The 22,187-nt window shown below is 44.7% G+C and overlaps 1 protein-coding gene across 2 annotated transcripts; it reads left to right on the top strand.

Annotated features, from left to right (window-relative positions):
• The first annotated feature begins 1,296 nt into the window (after nucleotides 1-1,296).
• On the top strand, nucleotides 1,297-21,555 carry EMP1 (epithelial membrane protein 1). Of its 2 annotated transcripts, none has more exons than XM_033222804.1 (5): nucleotides 1,297-1,636; nucleotides 16,206-16,324; nucleotides 18,237-18,333; nucleotides 18,439-18,579; nucleotides 19,293-21,555. In XM_033222804.1, the coding sequence occupies exons 2-5, from the start codon at nucleotides 16,247-16,249 to the stop codon at nucleotides 19,460-19,462; spliced, it is 486 nt and encodes a 161-aa protein (XP_033078695.1). In that variant the 5' UTR covers nucleotides 1,297-1,636; nucleotides 16,206-16,246; the 3' UTR covers nucleotides 19,463-21,555. The 2 variants fall into 2 exon arrangements, with proteins under 2 accessions (XP_033078695.1, XP_033078696.1); XM_033222805.1 differs by having other exon boundaries at nucleotides 1,478-1,716.
• The last annotated feature ends 632 nt before the right edge of the window (nucleotides 21,556-22,187 follow it).

The raw sequence follows: 22,187 nt of genomic DNA, 5'->3' as shown, positions 1-22,187 counted from the left end.
ATATAGGTTCATTGCAGAAGATTTGGAAAATACAGAATTGTGACCAGAACAAACTAAAACGCACCCATAATTTTATCACCGAATTTGATCAACATTTTGGTGAATAGCCACCAGTCTGTTTTCTATCTTTTTAGGGAATATAAGTTCCAAGAGGCAGGACTGTCGTTCACTTCTGTGACTCAGTGCTCTGAACCAGGCCCAGTGAAGGTTGACGTACAGGCTCTGCTGACGGAATCAATGAAGAAATACTACACGTGCGTATTTTGAATTGAAACACGTCATCAGGGTGCAGCAGAGAATAACAGAAATATAATTGCTTGGATGTGTTGACTTAGATCCAAGGTACTACTGGTAATGTACTGTATCTCCTTGAATAATTCACTTCACCTCTCTGGGCCTTAGCTGCTTCTTCAGTAAAATAATCCTTGCAGCTAAGATTTGTTGAGTGCTCACTATGTACACTATCATAAGCACTATATGTGTATTTCTCATCATAGCTTTATGAGTTACGTACCTGCCGTCTCCATTTTGTGCATGAGAAAATAGGCATGGAGAAGTTAAGTGGTTCGCCTAAAGTCACACAGCAAATTTGTGGAGAGCTGGGCTTGAACTCAGGCATCTGGGCTTTTACTCTCTCCAGTGGAATGCCTGGACTGTGGGATAAGATGACTTCACAGGCCTCTCCCAGCTCCAGTGTCGAGAGAGAGAGAGGGGGGAGTGGTGCAGGGAGGTAGTTGGGATGATTATGCTACTGGCCAAGTTCAAGAAAGTCAATTGTGGAACAAGGTCCAGCTGATTATTGCAGAGAGCAAAGTTCTTAACTAGAGGACTTCCTCCTGGAATGTGGAGAGTCCACACAGGCACTAGCAAAGCATAATGAAAGACCAGGAATTCTCCACTGTTCAATCAGTGCTCCATCACTCAGAGGCAGGGATGCAAGGGCTCCTCGTGTGTCCCCTTTGCCTTCAGGGCCTCCCTGTAAAGCCACCCACAGGACAGGGCACCAGGGTCAGGCAGGGAAGTAAATAAAAGAAGGAATCTGATAATTCCTGACAGTGTGCAGCAGCTGATGCATTTAATGGGGGAGGAAGACTGGGAATCTCGCTGGATGATGACCTAGGACGTCAGTCAGCAGGACACTGGCCCCTTTACTGCCCCTCCCAGGCTGAAACCTTGTGTTTTGCCTTGTGCCCATGGTAACCAAGTCTCCTTTTTGGTGAGGAGGAATGGGCTTCAGTAAACAGATCTATTTGTGTGATCCTATTACTCATTTGAAGCAATGTCACTCCTTTTTCCACTGTGGTCTGTGTGTCTGAGTCAGAGACAGCCTACAACAGGGTTCTTTGAATTGATGGCTCACTCCCAGCCACTCTTGACTGACTGCCAGCTTAGCAGGGCGTAGCTTACCAACAAATCTTTTTTTTTTTTTTTAAAGCCAGACTGATTCATAGAAACTCCTTTAAAACACGGCGAAAAGAAACCGCCCATTACACACCCCAGTACACCAGCAGGGGAAACTTATAACCTCGGGAGGCAGGTCCCTCCCCTCAGTGCGGTCGCATACCTCCAGAAGAGCGGACCAGGGCTGCTGCCAGTACCCGCCACTCAGAGCGCCTCTGTCGCTGGGACTCTCCAGGTAGGACAGCTCCTAACGCTGAGGGGACTCTCAGCAAACCTTCTCCTTCCTTTCCACGGCTCTCCTTCTTCTGACCTCATGTAAGCTTTGCTTTTACTTTTTTCCTTTGCTATTTTTGTATGATCCTTGAAACTTTTGGCTCAAAGTGGATACAGAGACAACTTTTTCCAGAAAGTTCAGAAAAGTGTATTTTGAGGACGGAGTCTGGGGAAATCAGTGGGACGGGACTGAAATCGTGCCTAGCAGTGATCGGGTTCTCGTTCTAGGATGTGGAGGGAGCAGGGACTTTGAAACAAACCGGGGTAGGATACTGTTTATGGAGGAAACACCACACACCTTGGAAATGACATCGGGAACTGGCCAGATGCTTTTCACCTCCTCCGTTTTGATTCTGATTGCTTCAGGACTTGAAGTGTTTCTCTGCTCGCTGGTTGTTGGTTGGGATTTTTTGGGTGGTAATGGATAGATAACTGGTTTTCAGTTTATTTTTGACACTGCTTTTCCTGCCTGTTTTCTTCTCTATTCATTTCTGTTTAAATTGAAGTATTTTTTTCTCCTCACAGGATGGGAAGAGGGGGATTGGTTTGTTTAAAGAAAACCATTGGCCGGGCACGGTGGCTCACGCCTGTAATACTAGCACTTTGGGAGGCTGAGGCGGGTGGATCACCTGAGGTCAGGAGTTCAAGACCAACCTGGCCAACATGGTGAACCCCTGTCTCTACTAAAATGCAAAAATTAGCCAGGTATGATGGCAGGTGCCTGTAATTCCAGCTACTCAGTAGGCTGAGACGGGAGAATTGCTTGAATCCGGGAGACAGTTGTTGCAGTGAGCTGAGTGAGACTCCATCTCAAAAAAAAAGAAAAAAAGAAAAAAAAAGAAAACCGTTACAGAGAGAAAGACAGGGAGACAACTGGTGTTTCAAATGAAACGTGGGAGGGGTTCATTTGGTGGAAGCAGGAGCTGATGAAGATTCCAGATGCCTTCTCTTGGCCAGATGTGGAGGGCGGGGGAGGCAAAAGGGAAGCTGGGTTTGGAGAAGAGGGTGGGGCAGGAGAACATCTGTGCCTGTTAAAAATTGTTGAGTGGCTTTGTGCTTTCACCCCAGAAAAAGCTGCTTTTCAGTGCTGAGTGAAAAGATGGCATATCAGAAACGATAAAAGAACTTTTAAAAGCAAGTGGATGTGGAATTTCTCTGCATGGAAGGCAGTGATTGTTTTGAAATGCCTATCTTTTCTCTCGTTCCCAGTATGTGGTTGTATCAATGCAAACACTCATGCTAATCATGAAGTAAATCAGGGGGAATGAAGAAGTGTGCTTTTTCCTTTTTTTGTTTTTTGTTTTTAGGTTAGCATATTGGGTGAGTGTCTACTGAGGCGTGGCCCATTTCGACATAAGATACTGGTATATTTTTTCCCCCAAGTAAACAAGATGAGAATGACAGGATTCAGCTTGTCTGACAAAGTTAGGCTTTTCCTTTAGAAAGGCAGTAGGTTGGGAGACAAGATTTAGATGTAATCAACCCTGTGTTGGGCAGGCAGTGCGCCTTGTAAAACTGCCCGGGGGGATGATTGAGTAGGCACCAGGGCAACTTTTCAAGATGAAGGGAACTCCTACATTTGCTTCAGATGTTTATTATTTCCACATTACATGGATGTGGATTAGAGAAGCCATTATTAAATCAATAGTGTTAATATCCTGCGAAAATTATACAAATCTTTTAGTTCTGTGCAGGTTAAAACAATCAGCAATGTCTGTCTCACCAGTCAGCACACGGAAAGCCCCGACAATGTTGGGAGTGTAAACCATCATGAATTGCATTATTTGTGGCAGCGTTTCACATGATACCATAGCTTTATACAGGAGAAAATATGCTACATGTTACTTGCTAGAGTTTGAAGACAGTTTAGACAAACGCGGTTTTGATTGCTGCGCTCTGCTCTTCCTCCGAGAAGTAGTGAGAGAATCCCTTAGCTGTGAGACTTTTTCTGGATTTCAGCTTTGACAATACAGAAATGTGAGGGTTATTCCCGCCACTCCCCCCACCCCTCCCCGCCTCCCGCTCCACCCCTCCCACCCTCAGGGGCAGATCCAATTCCACCCAGACTCCGAAGAATGGGGCGGGGGCGGGGGCGGGGGCTGCAGGACATCCTGTCTGGCGCCCTGGTCAGAGGGCCCCCACATTTTACATTGTTTGTGGGTACTAAACTGTCTTGGGAGTTGGCAAAAGGCCATCAAGAACCAACTCGGAGCAGATCACATCCTTAGAATCTGGCTATCTCCCAGGACTGCTGGGCGGACTGCTGGGCAGACCGCTGGGGAAAGGAAAGACATCCCTTCTGTGGATTGTGGAAAGGACTTATTACACCTTCCTCAGCGCTTCCTGCTTCCTCCAGAGACCAGATTAGGCCCATCAAGTTCCCAGCCTTGTCAGTGGGCTTCATGGAGACCCCCCCTGCCCAGGAATGCAGACCCTCTTGGCTTGCTCTGGGTGGCTCTAGGAATTTCAGGTAGTGCCAGACCCACAGGGGCTACTGGAGAGAGACACTCTGAAGACCTAGGAAAACTTGTGGATGAGGCAAGACTGCTTTTCTGTAGACACTATGGAGCCTGGTGGGGCACGTAACTGAACCCTCGCCACAGGAAAGGGCAGGAGGCAAGTCAGTTCCATTTCATCCTTCGTTTCGTTCACAGAATTCTAAATTTGGGAGGGATCTTGGATCTCATTCATTCTCCTACTGTGTGCAGAAATCTAATTTTTACACCATCTTGAGCAGACGGCCATCCTACAGATCTTAAAATTTCCAGATGCGGGGAGCTCAGAACCTCAGTGTGTATCTCCACACTCATTCCCCCTAGCAGGCCAGCTCTAATTTTATTAAAGTTCCTTAAATCCAGCAAAATCAGCTTCCTTATAACTTCCTGATTCTGCTGGCCTGAAACAACTCAGAAAATATCTATTCTGGTTTCGTTGTTGCTCCACCCAATGATCCTTATCCTCTAAACACTTAACACCTATTTAATATTTAATGAATACAACTTAATGGATCTACATTGCATTATCTTTTCTTTTTCTTCTTCTTCTTCTTTTTTTTTTTTTTTTGCCTAAGGCTCAGAAGGGCAGGGAGCATTTTTGAAGCTTGGAATTATGCTCTTAGTCAATCATACTCACGGGGTTTTTGATTTGGAGGTATTTTCATTTTCTAAATGCATGGATATGGTTCCTTCTTTAACTTCCCTCATGTATATACATAGCTGCCTAACACAAAAGCTCAGGCATATTTGGGACTCTCAGATGTACATACTTGGAGGGACACACCAAGTGTTGCTACCTACTAGGTCATGGTTAGATCAATCCAATACCAGGACACAGGCTTCTAGTTAGGGGATTGTCCCATAACTTGGGGATTGTCCCATAACTTGGTCCATAGTTCACGTAGCCCACGCCTATACATTATCATCACCCATCATAGTAACTATGGAAACAGGCTGCCCATCAAATGTAGCCTCCTTGTAATTGCTGGCCAGCAATCTGGGTATCAACCCCTTGAGAAGAGCTCCTACATCTTAACCAGTGTAGAACAGGAATTTTCTCACCATAGGCTTCCCTTTTCTAATACTTTTCCCAGATCCGCCCAGGTGATCTTGAATTTCTGGACTGCACTTGCTATTCAGTAATCAAAGAAGCCCAAATATGGTTCCAGTTAGGGGTTTACTTGAATCTCCATCAACCAGCCCTGACATACATACATCCTGAGACTACTCTTTGCAACACTTCAGTCCTTGGCGTCCTGCCTGGGTAAAACCGTTTCCTTCAGTTTACCTGGGAGAGTCACTGATACTGAAGCAGAACGATGAAAGCACAAACACCTGTGGTGATTGCTGCACCTGTCTCTTCCTTTTTAACAAAATGTTTGGGTCAAGGTTTTCTTTTGTGTGGTGGAGATGGCATTTCTCTGGAACTACGATGGACTCCTCTGCTGAATGGTGCCCTTGGCCTTATGTGGTTGTGACAGTTTTTCCATTTGCTGAGCCTGTTTCATGAATTGTTTCTTCAAACAGGGTAGTTAAACTAGAGAGCCCCTTCAGCACAGCTTGAAACCGCGGCAAGAATCCTGGAGCAGACGTCAGACAGCTGACTAGGAAGACAGAGGGGCAGTGGTGTTATCTAGACTCTGCCGTGTAACCACAGGCGAGGCCCTTGTTTTCTTGCTTTTGGAAGTTGAACCTGTTGGTTCTTTCAGACTCCTTATGGCTCTGAGATTCTAAGATTCAGCCAGGCGTGGTAATCGAGCTACATGGGAGACTGAGGTGGGAGGATACTTGAACCCAGGAGTTTGAGACCAGTCTGGGCAACATAGACCTGTCTCTGAAAGAAGAATTTTAAAAAGCAGGGCGGGGTGGTGCATGCCGGTAGTCCCAGCTACTTGGGAAGCTGAGGCAGGACGATTGATTGAGCCCAGGGCTCTGAGGCTGCAGTCAGCTATGATTGTACCATTGCACTCCAGCCTGGGTGACGAAACAAGACCCTGTCTCAAAACAAAACAAAACGAACAACAAAACACCAAAAAAGAAACGAAAAACAAAAAAATTCAGATCCTACCATTTCTGTTTTGAGGAATCCCTTGGGCTGACGCTAGCAGCTAGTTTAATCTGTAAAAATTGATAGAAAAGTGAAACAAGGCAACGCGTGGCATTGAAATGGGCATTTTTCAGAGGATTCTCATCTCTTAGGTTCCTTGAGAACCCACGCAGCCTCCTCTGCCCCATCCACTCAGAGATTCTTTAGGCATGGTGTTCCCCGGACTCACTCTCAGCCATGAGTGTTCACCCGGCACTAGGAATAAAAGAAAGAGGTTTGAGTAATTAAATGTAAAGGGTGCCAGCTCAGATGAGGAGGGCAGGCTGAGTCTGCGAAGACATTGACAACAACAAAGCATTCACCAGGAACAGAATCAGGCTCAGGGAGAAACTGAGAAACAAACTCCACCCTCTTCTCGAGGAGGGAGACCCTGCAGCATGAGGGTGTGGTGTATAGGTGTGGACAGGAGCCAGTGAGGAACAATTTGAGAGGAGGAAGAGGAAGGTGCGACTAAGACAGGAGGGAGGGAGGGAGAGCAAGTGGGATGCTATTTCCCAGGCTGTGTGTTGAGGGAAGAGGCAGGCAGAAAGACCTAAAAGCGGGAGAAAGGGCTAAGTCAATAGAGAAAGACAAAGTGGATAGACAAAGAGCTAAGTGGATGGAGAAAGAGCAAGGGAGAAGTGATGAGGCTGTTTCCCCTCCCATCCTTCCGCTCTTTTTGGGGACCACCTACCCTCAATGTTTCAGGACAGTCCTTCGGTCAGAATTTTATTCTTTGTCCCTTGTGAAGAATCTTTTGTTGCATTGGTTTCCTGTTGTTTTTTTCAGGATAGTTGACACCTCTTTGGTATCATTTGAGTTTCCACTACGGGTGCCCACCAGGCTGGAACCTCTTCAATGTTTCTCCTCTTCCAGGTCAGATCAGAGCTGAGAGCAAAACGGGGTCCTTGATCCTTAGACCTCTCGTTTCAAAGACTCAAAGACCCTTCCCCAGGACCCTGGAGAAGGGGAATTGGAGAGAGCTTTGCGACCCTGAAACAACTAGCTTGGGGCAAGCCAGTGTGTTCACATTGATCTCAGAGAAAGTTCTGAAGCTGAGACCTGGAGCTTCCCTTTATCGAAAGATAGTCTCCAGGTCTGGGTGGGGTGGGGATTCCTGTAATAAGGGTTAGAAGCTTGCTTGGAGTTTGCAGGGGGATCTGGTTCGGGCCTGTGGTGGCCAGGCAGGCTGGCTCTGCTGGGTGGGCCTTCTCCGCAAAACGAAGGGAGAAGCAGTGCCTCTGAAGACCATGTGTTTTTATAATTGATACAGTTTTAAGGGGTGTATGCTGACTCTTTGATTAACTCAGAGAACGTAGGAGGAAAAGAAAGAACAGTAGATCTGGTAGAAGTTCTAGAACTTCCACCAAACCCTAAGCCAAGAGACAGGAGAGAGAAAATCATGCCAGGTGGAAGAGCCCTGCCTGGAAGGTGCGAAATGGCTTCAGTTCTGATTCGATTCCATTTCTCCTTTGGGGAGGTGCATTTCCTTCTCATCAAGGGGTTGGACTGAATGACCTCAGTGCCTCTCAACCTCTAAAGAACGAATTGAAATGAAGCCCTGAGCCCACCTGATGGGTCTGGGGTGTCTCTAGGCAAGGGGCCTCCCCTCCCAGCTTGCCACCTTCCAGTAGGCTGCAGCTTTGCTGGTTGAAGCAAGTTGCCGCCATCTACTGTTGGTCCCGCCCAAGCGCCGCTGGGGCTGGACCACACCTAGATTTTCTTCCCAAACCCCTAGTTATTATCTTGGCAGCTTCTCCCTTGAAGATATTCTGGCTGCCAGAACACTCCTTTGTCAAAAGCAGAAGGCAACACACGCTTCCGTCCTCGCCCAGGGAACATCGCCCAATCCCTTAACCAGCTGCAGTCTGGGGGAGTGGGCTGGGCCCCAACTTCACAGCCCAGGTCTGGCCTCAGTCTTTGCAGCTGTTGCCCAAATCCACCCCCTCCCTTGGACACAAAGGAGGACAGGCGGAAATAAGAGAGCGAGGTTATTCTCTTTGGGAGCATTTGCAAAAACAATATTCATGCCGCTTGTTTGTTTTTAGCATAATCGTTGGTCTTCAGGCTCTGCCAGGGAAGCGTAAGGCCCATTTCGCTGGCCTGAGCCTCTCACTTTACACAGAGGAAGAGACCAACCAACCAGGAACTGTGTGGCCCCCTCTCTGTGCCTGACACAGGCCTTCAGCCCTCACGCTAACCCTTTGAGGTCTACAGGTCACAGTTCAGATGTGGTGGAACCAGGATTGGAGCTGAGAAGCCCTGCTCTGTGCTACTTTGAACTCTGTGCCTCTAGGAGCCACTGACCAGAGAAGTTATGTGATTTTTCCAAAGTCAGCAGTTGGTAGGAGGCAGATTTATTATAAGAATCTGGTTCTCCAATAGGTTCTCTCTCATAGAGCGGGCTTGCCCCGCTCGCAACCCACCCCTTGGCTCCTCACCCCTAACTATGTGAGACTCTGTGCTAGTCTACACAGCACCAGACAAACACGACTTGCTGTATAATCACCCCCGTTTATGATAGCCTGCATTTGGGAGATGAAAAAAATAATTGTTTTCCCTGTAGCCTGTAGGTTCCTATTACTTTTGCTGCTTGATTGACGATGTTTCTCTTGGTCGTAAAAACTGCCCTGTATTTTCCAACATCAAGTCCTACCTGAAGTTCCTTCCTTCCACACCAAACATGAGCTATGCAGAGGCCGAAGGAAATGGCCCTTGAGAATCCTTTTTCTCTGCATGTTTCCCACGGAGAAATTAATACCCTGCTTTCCCACTCCTGCATAAAAACAATATTGAGAATGGAAAAGTACACTTGATATAAAACAACAATAACAATGGCCAGAGAGGCTCATCCAAGGTCTCATCCACTCAGCCTGCCTTTAATCCCAGTCTTTTCCTCCTCCAGACACATCCTCACTGGCTGCCCTCAGAAAGAAGTGCTTCCTTTTCTGCTTTTGTGTTAACATGAGCATCCATTTTGCCAACCAAATGATCTTTCATGGGAAACAAACACGTCAAAAGCAAACCAACAAAAGCAAAATGCTCCCGACGTGCGCAGAGGACAGAAAGGCTTTCGTGCCACCCTGCGCGGTGTCCTTAGGAAGGAGAGCCAGCTGCAGAGTTTCAGGTGTCACGCTGAGGAAGGTGGTGTGAGGACGGCTGACTCATGGGGGTCAGTTGACCAGAAGCAGCGGCTACGCCTCTCTCTCTCTCCTCATGCCTTGGAGGAAGGGCCATGTCTTTGGTCAGATGCTGTGAGAAAGCTTTCTCCAAAGTTTACAGTTATCCAGAAAGAGATCAGAATTTCACTGTCAGAAAAACATTGGCCAGCAAAAAGGGAGTGTCTAGCAGTAATCTCAGGACTGTGTTATGACTTGACTGAGATTTTGAGATCTAAGGTGAGGGCCTCTGGTGAATCTTCTGATAACCTGGTAGTTCTTCTGTGAAGACAACCACGTTAGAAAGCGGAAGAATGAGTCTAGTAGGGTAATGGGTGGTGGTCGTTGCCAAGAGCACACTTGGGCGTATTGTCAGAAAAATCTTTCCAATTGGGGAGGGGATCCTGGTAGGTAGCGAGCTCTCCATGACTGGAGGAGGTTAAGCATGATTTAGATAGTTCTTTGGTCTAGATCTGTAGATGACTTTCTTGAACTGAAAAGGAATTTTAAAGACCTCCCTCTTCAGTCCTGAGATTCTATAATTCAAAGAAATAGAGAGAAAGGTTAAATCTGCAAACAAACTAGCATTTAGAAATTTAAGACATTCTCTTTGAATTCACTTATTTCCTTTTGAACAAAAGGCAACACACACATATATACCCTTGTGTATTCAAATGCACTCAGGAAACAGTCACATATTTACATAAGTATTTATGTAGAAATATATAATAAAGTTTGCATACAATAAGATGCTCAATACATAGTTGTAGTAAAGTATTAAACAATTTCTGAAAAATAATAAAGGACTAAAGTCTATGTATGTTAAAAAAAAGGAAATATTTTCCCTCTAGAATTCTGTGGTTATTATGAAGTCTTCAGTCATTTTGACATTGATTATTTTTCCATAGGGAAAAAATTATGGCCATCCTTAATTCATTTATTTGTTCATTGAACAGATATTTATTTGGTACCTGTCATAGGCAAGACTCTCCCTTCAGGGACTTAAAATCTTAGGGCTATCATTAGCAGTTTTAATGAAAAGCTATGTGAGGGCAATAAAATAAGAGAGAAAAGAAACCTACTCCTAACCTATGGATCTGGGAAGGCATTTTGGAAGAGGTAGGATTTTAGCTTGGTTGAAAAGAATTTGATAGACTGTCACTGAAAGAAGAATACAAAGCAGGGCTTTTATTTTTGGAAATCCGAGGCCTGGGATTGCAAGACTGGCTTGAGGTGCTTGGAGCCTCTTTCCTGGTGTTTGGTGGTGGTTAGTGGTGGGAGTTTGGAGGTTCTCAAGCAGGGGAGTACCATGGTCACATAACCCAGTAGCAGGGTAGAAGATATGTTAGAGGGGAGGCGTTCAGAGACAAGGTCATGGGTGAGGCTGATGCCATGGTCAGGCTAGGACCTGAACTGGACAGTGGCAATGGGAATGGAACATAAGGAAGGATGTGAGATAAGTAATGGAGGTAGAAACTCAGGGTAGGACTGTGAGGTTTTGGGCAACAAAAGTGGAATGAGGGGAAGGGAAGATAGGACATTTGGCAGTGGTCATTACTGCTCTCTTCTCCCCAGAAAAAAACCTCTTAAGCTGCCAAGGAAATGCCAGCCAGATCCATCCCCTGCTTCTCAGAAAGCTCTCTCGTGCCCTCTTGTAGAGAAGGCCTCCATGATGCCTTTCATCTGGGAGAATCTTACCCATTCTCTAATGAATCGTGGAAATTTGAGCCCCGAGGGCCTCCCCCAGTGTTCGCATCATCTTCAGTCCCTGATTTCTGAGCATGCTCCTCTCCCACCCCTCAGCTAAGGCTAATTCTTCAGTGACTCAAGCCCCAGGATTCTGACCACTTCCTTCACTGAAGAAGTGGGTTTTTGGTTGCTCTATTCTATTGTATTGCTCCCAGTTATTGTGTTTTAGGCCACACTTAAAGAATTGCTGCTGCCTCCAGGCCCCATGGCAGTTCAATAAGCACACAGACTTCTGGACAGGAGGAAGTTATCTGACTCCTAGCTTAGCAATCACAGAGCCAAATTATGCACCTCTAAACTTCCCTTCTGTTTCTTAGAAGTAAATTATTCTCATAGTCTGTACAGATTTAGTTACCCACCAGAAAAGGAAAGGCTCCCATGCGGGCCTGAGTAATTTCTCACTGGTCAGATAACCCTAAAAGTGTTAGGCTATCTGAACAAAGGCAACAAAGCAATGTATGGCGGTCTCAGGGCTGTGTTCCTTTGATTGTTTCATTTGTGTGTGTGTGTGTGTGTGTGTGTGTGTGTGTGTGGTGTAAGAGGGAGGCAAGAAGCCAATAAAGATTTAAATGGATGGAGATAGCTTGAGAGGTTTGGTTATCCCTCTTTCCCTTCTCTCATGTCTCATATTAGTTAGCCCTTTGGAGCTATAGCCATGAGCAATTTTAATCTTCAGGGTTCTATTTTATTTTATTTTATTTTGAGATGGAGTCTTGCTCTGTTGCCCAGGCTGGAGTGCAATGGAGCAATCTCAGCTCCTTGCAACCTCCGCCTCCCTGGTTCAAGCGATTTTCCTGCCTCAGCCTCCCCAGTAGCTGGGACTACAGGCGTGTGCCACAACGACCGGCTAATGTCTTGTATTTTTAGTAGAGATTAGGTTTCACCATGTTAGCCAGGATGGTCTTGAACTCCCTCAGGGTTATTTCTACTAACTATAACTATATTAGCTATTCTGTTAGCTAAGAACTTTATCTAAATATTGAATGGTCAGTGTTTGTGAGGTTTGCATTAGAGCTAGGAGCACAAAGACACCTCTGCTGTAGTGTGGTCTGGGCAATGTGGAAAGAAAAGGAAGAACAGTGGTCAGAAACAAAAGATGGTGGTCGGAGGTAGGGAACTGTAAGCCTGTCCATTAGGGCAGAAAAAACAGAAAAGGGATATCAGAGACCCGTGTGTGGCTCTGAGGTGCTGATCTCCATTTCTGTTAACAATACTTCTCTCCAGAGTCAACATACATGGCTCCTGTACCTTCCTCAGTTTCCCACCCAGCCCCTGACTGCCCCTGTGCCACGTATGTTAGGTAGGTGAGGCTTAGGAAAGAGATCATCCTCCACTCACAGTGGTGGGTACAGAAATGTGTTCCTGGCATCCACATAGAAGTCAGTGGATGGCCTGTTCTTTAAAAATGCAATGAATTGATAAGCTCTGCTGGCCTAGGTCTGGGAGTCTAAGCACCACAAATGAACGCTGTTATGATCATTCCCTTACAACTTTGGGACTGCCCAGTGCACCAAATGCTCTGCAAAAAGCAGGTTTTGCTTCAAAGTATTCAGAACTGCAATGCTGTGATTCTCTGCATCTTGGTTTGCTCAGCCTCACTAGGACTGGGGTATGCTTTCCACTGGAGAGTGCCACCCATAACATTTTGGAGAGGGGTGAGGCAGAAGTCTACTATTGTTTTAGTGAAACACACTGCTAAGAAATAAGTAGTAGCCACCAATACTTCCAATGTATAAATTCTCATACATACGATTTTTTTCAGTGCCTTTGTATGAAGCAAGATTCACAGTGGGACAGGGAATGAATCTCCCCACAAGCTACCCTGCAAGTAATGGGTGGGTGGAAGTTTCGGGAGCAAAGGTTCTTCTGTTATTCTACTCTGCTATTTGATAAATGCACAGACATTTACCCATTAGGTACCACTAATGGCTTTTTCATAAAGACCTCAATGATCACCTCCTCCCAGACTGAGGGTTCCCCTGGGGGCAGGAGGTATCTAGCCCAGTATAGAGACTGGGTAACTAGGGATGATTCAGCCCAGAAACTCAAGAAAATAATTCATTCTGTTTTCACCCGTGTTGGGGGAAGGCCATTGAAAATAATGGAAGCCCCTCTAAACTGACAGTGAATGATATTCGTAAAACCTGACAAATAATGGGCCAGTGAAAAGATGGAGAAGTTGTAGCTCAAGCTAAACAGCCCCTCCTTCTGGCTGGATACAGCAGCTAAAAGCAGAGAGAACTGTGTGTTTCACACAAGAAGACCACTTGCTAACTCCAGACATTTTGCTGCTTTCCGTGGTGAAAAGACAGGGAGGACACATCCACAAAAATCCAAGATGAAAGAGAGTTGCTCTTTTGTTTGATTCTCACATCCATTCTTCCAGCCTGCAATGGGCAGGGCTTATGGTCAGCTGGATCCAGGGGCCAGGAACTCACACGCATCACCAGGGCTGTGACGCATGGGGTCCAGGTAGAGGTGCTGTGGGAGGGGTCGTTGAGACAGAGAGTGTGAGCTGGGCAGAGGAAATCAGACTTGACTTTAGGGGTTACAGAGCAACCCAAGGAGACAAAATGCCGCTGAATTCCCAACAACCTATCAGGGAGGGAATGTTTTCTGTGACTCATTTAAGTGGCTTCACTTGGTGGATTATATTCTGTTATTGGCCCCTCCAGCCCTTCCCTCTTTTAAGAAGAGGATGTTTGTAAATTAGAAGCAACAGGAGCAAGAAAGTCATTTGAAGAGCCTGAGGAGGATTAAACATGAGTATTCTTATGTAATATTTGTAATTCCCTGCAATCAACCTGTTCCTTTCTCCATAGTGGGCAATGAGATCAGGATCTGGTGAGGTGTGAATCTTGGGGGATATGAGGAAGTTGGGCTGAGAAAGTGAACTGTCTCCTGGTCTTTCCCGAGGGTGTACTCTTAAAGGTCTCCCCCCTTAAGGGGCAAGGGTTAGACAAATGACAATTTCTAAGAGGACTGAAAGGATTTTATACACCCTGCCTCGTGAACTACACAGCAGATATCTTATTACTTGCACTTAACATGGGGCAGCCTAGCGATTGAATAACTGGGTTGAGTTGGCAACAGCTACCCGGCTTCACTTATGAATAATAGTAATAATAATAACCACAACTAAAGCAACCCCATTATTAGTAGCTGCCATGTGCCAGACACTAGGTGTTTTACATAAACAATCTGAATTCATCCTCACACTTCCCTTTGCAATTGACATTGTGACTTCCACTTTCTAAATGAGGAAACTGAGATAAGCGGTCGAATAACTGGATACGATTCTAATTCAACCTCTGTCTGATTCAAAAAACTCTTTTTGCTGTGCATTTAAGTCAAGCAGAAAATTGTGGAGGTGTGCTAGAACCCGAGAAAAGCAAAAATGAATTTGAATGTGTGGGGAGATTATTAATAGCAGACATGAAAGCTCCAACCTCTCCCCTGAAAAGGCAGGATAAACGTCATAATTTTTGCATGCGCAGTTAAATTGGACACATAAAAAAACAGCCTGGGTTGGAAGGAAGTGACCAGATTGGGAAGGGGCTGCTGGAGAGGGTCAGGGAGAATGGTGGAAGCAGTGTCTGCCTCTCATTCCTTGCTTGCAGAGCACAAGGCACCCTGATGTATATTAGATCATTCTAGATTTTTGGTTGCCTGATGAAGAAAGTGAGAGGAGATGAAAGGCATGTGAAGTATTGGAATTATAGTATCAGTGCTCTCTAATAAATACCTGGTGTGGCATGAAAGTGGCTCAAGCACATTCAAAGCGTCAATTAAATTAGGTGGAGCGTGAGAGGGCAGCGGAACAATTGCAGGACGCGCCTGGTCAATCTCCTCCCTTGGTTAGGGCTTCCACACATCCATTCTGCCTAGGGTGTGAATAACCTCAAGCCCTTTCCTTTTGATGTCCCTCTGAGCCTGCACTGCTTTGTGACAGTCTTAGGCATGACAAAGTTCTCCTTCTGTAGCTGACATAAATCAGAATAGCCTCCCCCATGTGTATCCTTCACACTTCCTTTATTTTCTAGGCTTTATGATCAATGGGATCCCTTCTTCTCTGCTGCCATTACGGCTGAAAACTTTTGTTTATCCATGTACATTCTTAATCAATGTTAGTTCCCAATCCTCCCATCCTGTGATTTATGCATTTGCCTATCTTCTGTATTGAGTCCTGAAGGATTGGAATTTGTGTAAATGTCATGTACAAGAAGGCATATTTGGTGGTATCTCAAGTTGCATACTTTTAAAGCCCTCAGAACCGTCACACTGAGCTGTGGAAAATGTGACTCTCTGCCCAGACCAATGGCAGGCTTTCTGCCATGAGGCACACAGAGTCCAAAGGCTCAGGTATAGTAATACTAGTCTGAAATGCTCAGTCGGGAGTGACCAGACCATTAAACTGTAATTAGGTTGTTATAATTATTGAAAACCAAACAGCATTATAATAATAGAATTGTGTCTTTCACATTTTATATCTCATCCGGGATCAAATTAGTAGCCTATTCAGTATATGGGCATTGAGTAATAGCTGCTATTCTTCAGAAGGCATTCGCTTCTATTAAAAGTGCTGGGTGAACAATTCGATGAAAGCATGGACATTTTCCTAGTGGAAAATGGACATTTATATGACATTGTTGCACAGAGACCTGGAAATTATAAAGGTCTACTTCTTTGAAAATCAAAGTCCCATTTGTAACCTCTAAAACACAAACAAAATAAAATAGTAACAGTTATCATAAAATGTTCTTGTTCCTTATTTGAAATAGAATGTATTAGAGAAATGAGTATGTAAATACCTAAGAAGAAACCAAATTATGTTTCCATGTAGGTATGTATAACTGGATGAATAGGCACTTAGGCAAATCAGAACTAGGTTACAGGGGTGTTTTCAGGAATTTATGATTCGATTGTGATGGTTTTTAGAGCAGCTCTTCCTCAGGTTAGCAGATAGCCCACATGTGTGGGAAAACTGAGTCGTCTTATCGAATCTGACAGTAACCGTTTTTGTCCCTTTCTTTTTCTTTTCAGAACTCTTTGTTCACGAGTTACCAAAAAAACCGAAAGCCAAGATGTTGGTATTGCTGGCTGGTATATTTGTGGTCCACATCGCCACTGTTATTATGCTATTCGTTTGCACCATTGCCAATGTGAGTAATATTCTTTTGTTTATTCACTCATTGAGAAATCATTCGAATATTTACATCAAGTGCACAAAAGAAGTTTAAGCCACAGCCCTTGCCCTTCATGAACTTACAGCTCAGTTGTGGGAAACAAAATAAACACACGCTTGCCCTTCAAACAATTAAATAACAAGAGGATAAAGGTGAATGGCCACAGGAGCGATCCTGCCAGAGCTGTAGGTGGTTAAGGGCTGGAGGATCTAGTGCGGCTTCTTTGGTCTCTAGAAGAGCCTTCCCAGCAGCAGGTGTGAGTGGAGCTTGAGGTGAACCTGGAGAGCTGGTAGATGACTGAGGTTTCTCTTAGCGAAAGAGGGAAGGTGGAAGGATCATAGGGATGCATTCAGGTGGGAGTGCTAGCAAAGGAGCACATGTAGGAAGGACAAGCTTTGGTCAGAGGATAAGGAGGACACACACCTAAGTGGCTGGAGCCGGACTTCCCCTTCTGAGAAGCTTGATTAGAAGGATAGATGGGAAGGAGAGGATGACAGGCTCTGACTGCCAGACTGGCGAATTCAAATTTTGAGCAAAGAGTAGCCTGTGAAAGTGGAGTTTTGCAAGATTAACCCAGTGCCACTTAATTAACTAACTCAGACAAAACAAGAAAAAAAAAAAAAAAAGTGGAGGTAGTTTTTTTCTCTCTGAACCCTGGGCTACTCTGACCTCTAGTGGTGGCTTATAGCGCCCAATTTGCTTTTACTTGTGCTTTTCTCAGAAAAAACAAGCCAGCTCCTTGGACTTAAAAACCAAGGCCACCAATCACTAGGCCGGCAAACCATGGTTTCAGAATCTGTTTAGGTCCCTATCACAGTTAAAGTATAAATGAGTTTTAAAGTTCAGTTAGAAGAGCTTTGCAAACATTGGTGGGGGTGATCATAAGCAAGGCTAATTTAAGAATAACTGCGATAAGACAACCCCCACCCATGCAACCTCCTCATTTTGTAATTTAGTCATTCTATATGTCAGCTCTTATATCTATCCAGATAAATCTGATAAGCCTCTTCAAAGTGTATTAATGAGCTCCAAAGTGCTGCGTGTCTGTGAATTACCAGCCCCTAATATAAGGTTCGGCACACAGCTGTTTATTGAATGAAGAGCAGGGATTGGCGCAGGTGATTGCATATGCCTGGCCCCACCTTTCCAGTGTGTGCATTTGTGTGTGTGTAGACAGAACTCTGCACTTATTTTCTATTCTAGAAGGATGATTCCTTTTCTTGGGCCAGGCAGGAAGGGATGGTGGCACCATCATGAGCCTGGGGAAATCCATTCAGGTCACCCTTCAGCTTTTAGTATCCCCTACAGGAAAGCACTTGCTGTAGTATTTTACTATCAAATTACTTTGCATGTTGTGACAGTCAAGTTTGATCCTTCTGTTTAGATGAAAGGGGCTTATTAACTACCAGATTCATTGTTATTTTCCCAGTAGGTCTTATGTTTTTTAATTGTTTCCAGTTGGACATTTCACTTTTTTTTCCTGGTCAACCAGGGACTTAAAAGAAACAATCTTGTTAGAGTATATGAATTGCACACACTTAAGCCAGCTTCCTCATCCTGGATTTCTGTTTCTCAGAACCTTAGAATTTTAAACCACTGTGGTTGAATTACTTCCGTTTATTTTAAGTCATGAAGATCGTGGAACCCAAAGAGGGCTAGGTGATTTCTTTCTGGGTTTCACATTCTTCTGTCTCTCTTCTCTTGGGACCTTTGTGACTTCAGTTTTAATTGGACCTTATTTCCACCCACAGATAGGCTGCTTAGCCATCGTTATGGCTAGATAAAGTGTCTTCATTAATATTTGATCCCGATGCAAGCTGATTTGTTATTTTCTTTTTAAATCAGAGGGTCAGCTTTCAATCAACATTGTCTTTCCTTCTGGTTTCAGGTCTGGGTGGTTTCCAATATGGGAAATGCATCAGTAGGTCTTTGGAAAAACTGTACCAACACTTTCTGCAGTGAGACCCTGTCATACGCCAGTGAAGGTATATATAAAGATATTGACCCAGTGCTGACAATAGGTGTGGTCAGGGAATGTTCGGCCCCTGGAGTGACCCCATGCCCTTGTTCTCCTTGCCCTGTGTCTACAGATGCCCTGAAGACAGTGCAGGCCTTCATGATTCTCTCTATCATCTTCTCTGCCATCTCTCTCCTGGTCTTCGTGTTCCAGCTCTTCACCATGGAGAAGGGAAACCGATTCTTCCTCTCTGGGGCCACCATGCTGGTGTGCTGTGAGTATCTCATGGGTTGAGTCCAGTTTACATTGTTAAGTCCATCTTACCATGGGTGCTTCTGGCAACTTGGACAGATTAGCACATGGTTCAGTGAAACTTCCTTGTGCAATTTTCTCCTCTGGGTATTTGTTCTCTCATGGAAAACCTTGAATTGCTGCTTGGGTTAAGAACCCTCATCTTCTTCATTGTTCAAAACCAGTGCTCCTGAGTAGCTACCAAGTGGCAGCGCATTATCTGTCAATAGCACGTGTGTACAAGACACTTGAAGAAGGCAGAAAGGTAGGAGTTCTCAGAAAGATGAAACCACCGCCACAATGCACACAATGATTGTGATTCTCATTTAATTGTTGTTCTTTCCCAATATACTCGGGTTGGTGGAAGGACGTGCTCTTTTTCATCCTTGATTAGCTTTCCTAGACCCACAAGGGCCAGACAGAACAGCTGGGTGGTAGGGCATGAGGTTCTGTGTTTTACATCACACTATGGGCACACAAGCCAGCGCAGATATGAGAGCCCAGACACCTCTAATTTATCAACATACCATCAAGCTTGGCCCAGGGGACATCCATCAGAACTCCTGCTTAGGGACAAACAGCCAGAGTTCATTTTCCTATTGCTAATGAGGGAAATAGGATCTTCTTAAAATCAGAAACCTTTTTCTCGATTTTAATGTAAGAAAACACACTGACACACCTCCTTTTCCCCTGCAGGGCTGTGCGTGCTGGTGGGGGTGTCCATCTACACGAATCGTTATGCAAATGACTATGGAACCAACTACCAGTGGCAGTATCACCATGGCTATTCCTATATCCTGGCCTGGATCTGCTTCTGCTTCAGCTTCATCATCGGCATTCTCTATCTGGTCCTGAGAAAGAAATAAGGCCGGACGAGTTCATGGGGATCTGGGGGGTTGGGAGGAGGAAGCCGTTGAATTTGGGAGGGAAGTGGAGGTTGCTGTATAGGAAAAACCAAGATAGGGGAGGGGGGAGGGGGAAGAAAAGGGGGGAGGTCAAATCCCAAACCATTACTGAGGAGATTGTCTGCTGCCAAGCCCCTGCCCTGGGGAGAAAGTAATTGGCTAGTACTTTGATGCTCCCTTGATGGGGGCCAAAGAGCCTCCCTGCAGCCACCAGACTTGACCTCCAGCTGTTCTCAGTGACACACACTGTCTGGGGCCCCATCAGCTGCCACAACACCAGCCCCACTTCTGAGGTGAATTCTGGGTCATGCACTGAGGTCCACAGACCTACTGCACGGAGTTAAAATAGCGGTACAAGTTCTGGCAAGAGAGATATTGTCTTTGTGATGAATACGACAAGCCTGGAAGCCATCCTGCCCTTCTGACCCAACGCAGAACATCACATTCCAGTCTGAAGTGCCTCCTGGGGGGCTTTGGCCTGCGAGCCATTTTCCCTCTTTGGAACAGATACTTAGCTCTGTGGAATTCAGTGACAAAATGGGAGGAGGAGAGAGAGTTTGTAAGGTCATGTTGGTGGGTTAGCTAAACCAAGAAGGAGAGCTTTTCACAATGGAAAACCTGGGGGATGCTCAGAGCCCAGTCCAGACCTCACACACGGCTGTCCTTCATGGAGACCTCAAGCCATGGTCTTTGCTAGGCCTCTCGCTTAAAGCCAAGACAGCTCTTCTGGAGTTCCTCTAAAGTCACTAGTGAACAATTCGGTGATGAAAGTACCACACAAACTATGGGATCCAAGGGGCAGTCTTGCAACAGTGCCATATTAGGGTTATATTTTTAGGATTCCCCTCAATGCAGTCAATGTTTCTTTTGAGTATACAACAGGAAAGAGATGGACATGGCTGCTTGTAGCACAATCCTATTACTCTTCCTTTAACTGTTTTGAAGAAGTTTTGTCTAATGATCAATATTGAGGATCAGGGCTCCTAGGCTCAGTGGTAGCTCTGGCTTAGACACCAGCTGGAGTGATCATCTTTTAGAGACCCTGCCTATCCCACTTCACAGGTGAGGCACGACAATTCTGGAAGCTGATTAAAACACACGTAAACCAAAACCAAACAACAGGCCCTTGGGTGAAAGGTGCTATAGAATTGTGAAGTATTAAGCATACTATATTTCAGCCATGATAAGAACAGAGTGCCTGCATTCCCAGGAAAATAAGAAAATCCCATGAGATAAATAAAAATATAGGTGATGGGCGGATCTTTTCTTTAAAATAAAAAAGGAAAAACTCTTGTAGTACCTAGTTAGGTGGTAGATGAGCTGTCTGCTGCCGCAGGAGCACCTCTATATAGGACTTAGAAGTACTATGTTATTCCTGGTTAAGCAGGCATTGCTCTGCCCTGGAGCAGCTATTTTAAGCCATCTCAGATTCTGTCTAAAGGGGTTTTTTGGGAAGACTTTTTGTTTATCGCCCTGAGAAGGTCTACCCCAGGGAGAATCTGAGACATCTTGCCTACTTTTCTTTATTAGCTTTCGCCTCATCCACTTCTTTTATACCTTTCATTTTTGGGGTTTTGTTATGCCATGATTTCTGGTATTTATGTAAAAGGATTATTACTAATTCTACTTCTCTATGTTTATTCTGGTTAAGGAAATGTTGAGGGCAAGCCACCAAATTACCTGGGCTGGGGTTAGAGAGATTGGCCAGCAAAAACTGTGGGAAGATGAACTTTGTTATTATGATTTAATTATCACATGGTTATAGAAGGCTGTCTTAGTGCAGAAGCATACTTACATATCAGACATATCCAAAGGAAATACTCACATTTTGTTAAGAAGTTGAACTATGACTGGAGTAAACCATGTATCCCTTATCTTTTACTTATTGTTCTGTGACATTTATGTCTCATGTAATTTGCATTACTTTGGTGGATTGTTCTAGTACTGTATTGGGCTTCTTCATTAATAGATTATTTCATATACTATAATTGTAAATATTTTGATACAAATGTTTATAACTCTAGGGATATAAAAACAGATTCTGATTCCCTTCATTGTGTGAATGTTTTCTTTCTAAAAAAATGTGGAAAAATATGGATAGTTGCGACATGTATCCCTCATTAAGCTGCCTATCAGTTTGATTTGGACAACTTGACATTTATTTGAGACATTAAGCTACTTTCTGGTAATATATTAGGCATGTCTGCAATAGCTCTTTCAGGCAACTGAATGTTATTAAGCATAGTTTTATCTTGCTTTAATTAAACTCTTAGGCAAAACATGAGACTTCATAAGCTAATACATTAGAAAGAGTTTATGATTTTAAATCAGAAATGCTTGTGACATTAAGAAATGAGGCACTTGTAAAGTTTCTTTGAAATAGCCAGCTCCTCTAGTGTGTCTTCAAAATGTAAAGTGATTCACAAAGGCACGCGTCACACCTATTTGTAGCAGCCCATTCATTACATAAACCAGGGCATACCTGTGGGCCTGTGAGTGAAGGGAGGCTTCACTGCTTTCTGTGAGCAGGAAGGACTGGCTTCATTCTGTGAGCAATTAGGACCGGGTAAAGACTGCATATCCTTGTGTCATGTCAGCACCAATACGATAAGGAGGGTTTGAATGTGGAGCAGGCAATCTTCCAGCCCCTTCTGGTCTCGGATGAAATAACTGCACAGAGTAATGC

The sequence above is a fragment of the Trachypithecus francoisi genome, unplaced genomic scaffold (genome assembly GCF_009764315.1).
Source record: "Trachypithecus francoisi isolate TF-2019V2 unplaced genomic scaffold, Tfra_2.0 Lachesis_group11, whole genome shotgun sequence".
NCBI lineage: Eukaryota > Metazoa > Chordata > Mammalia > Primates > Cercopithecidae > Trachypithecus > Trachypithecus francoisi.
This window is presented reverse-complemented; position numbering and strand designations above follow the sequence as displayed.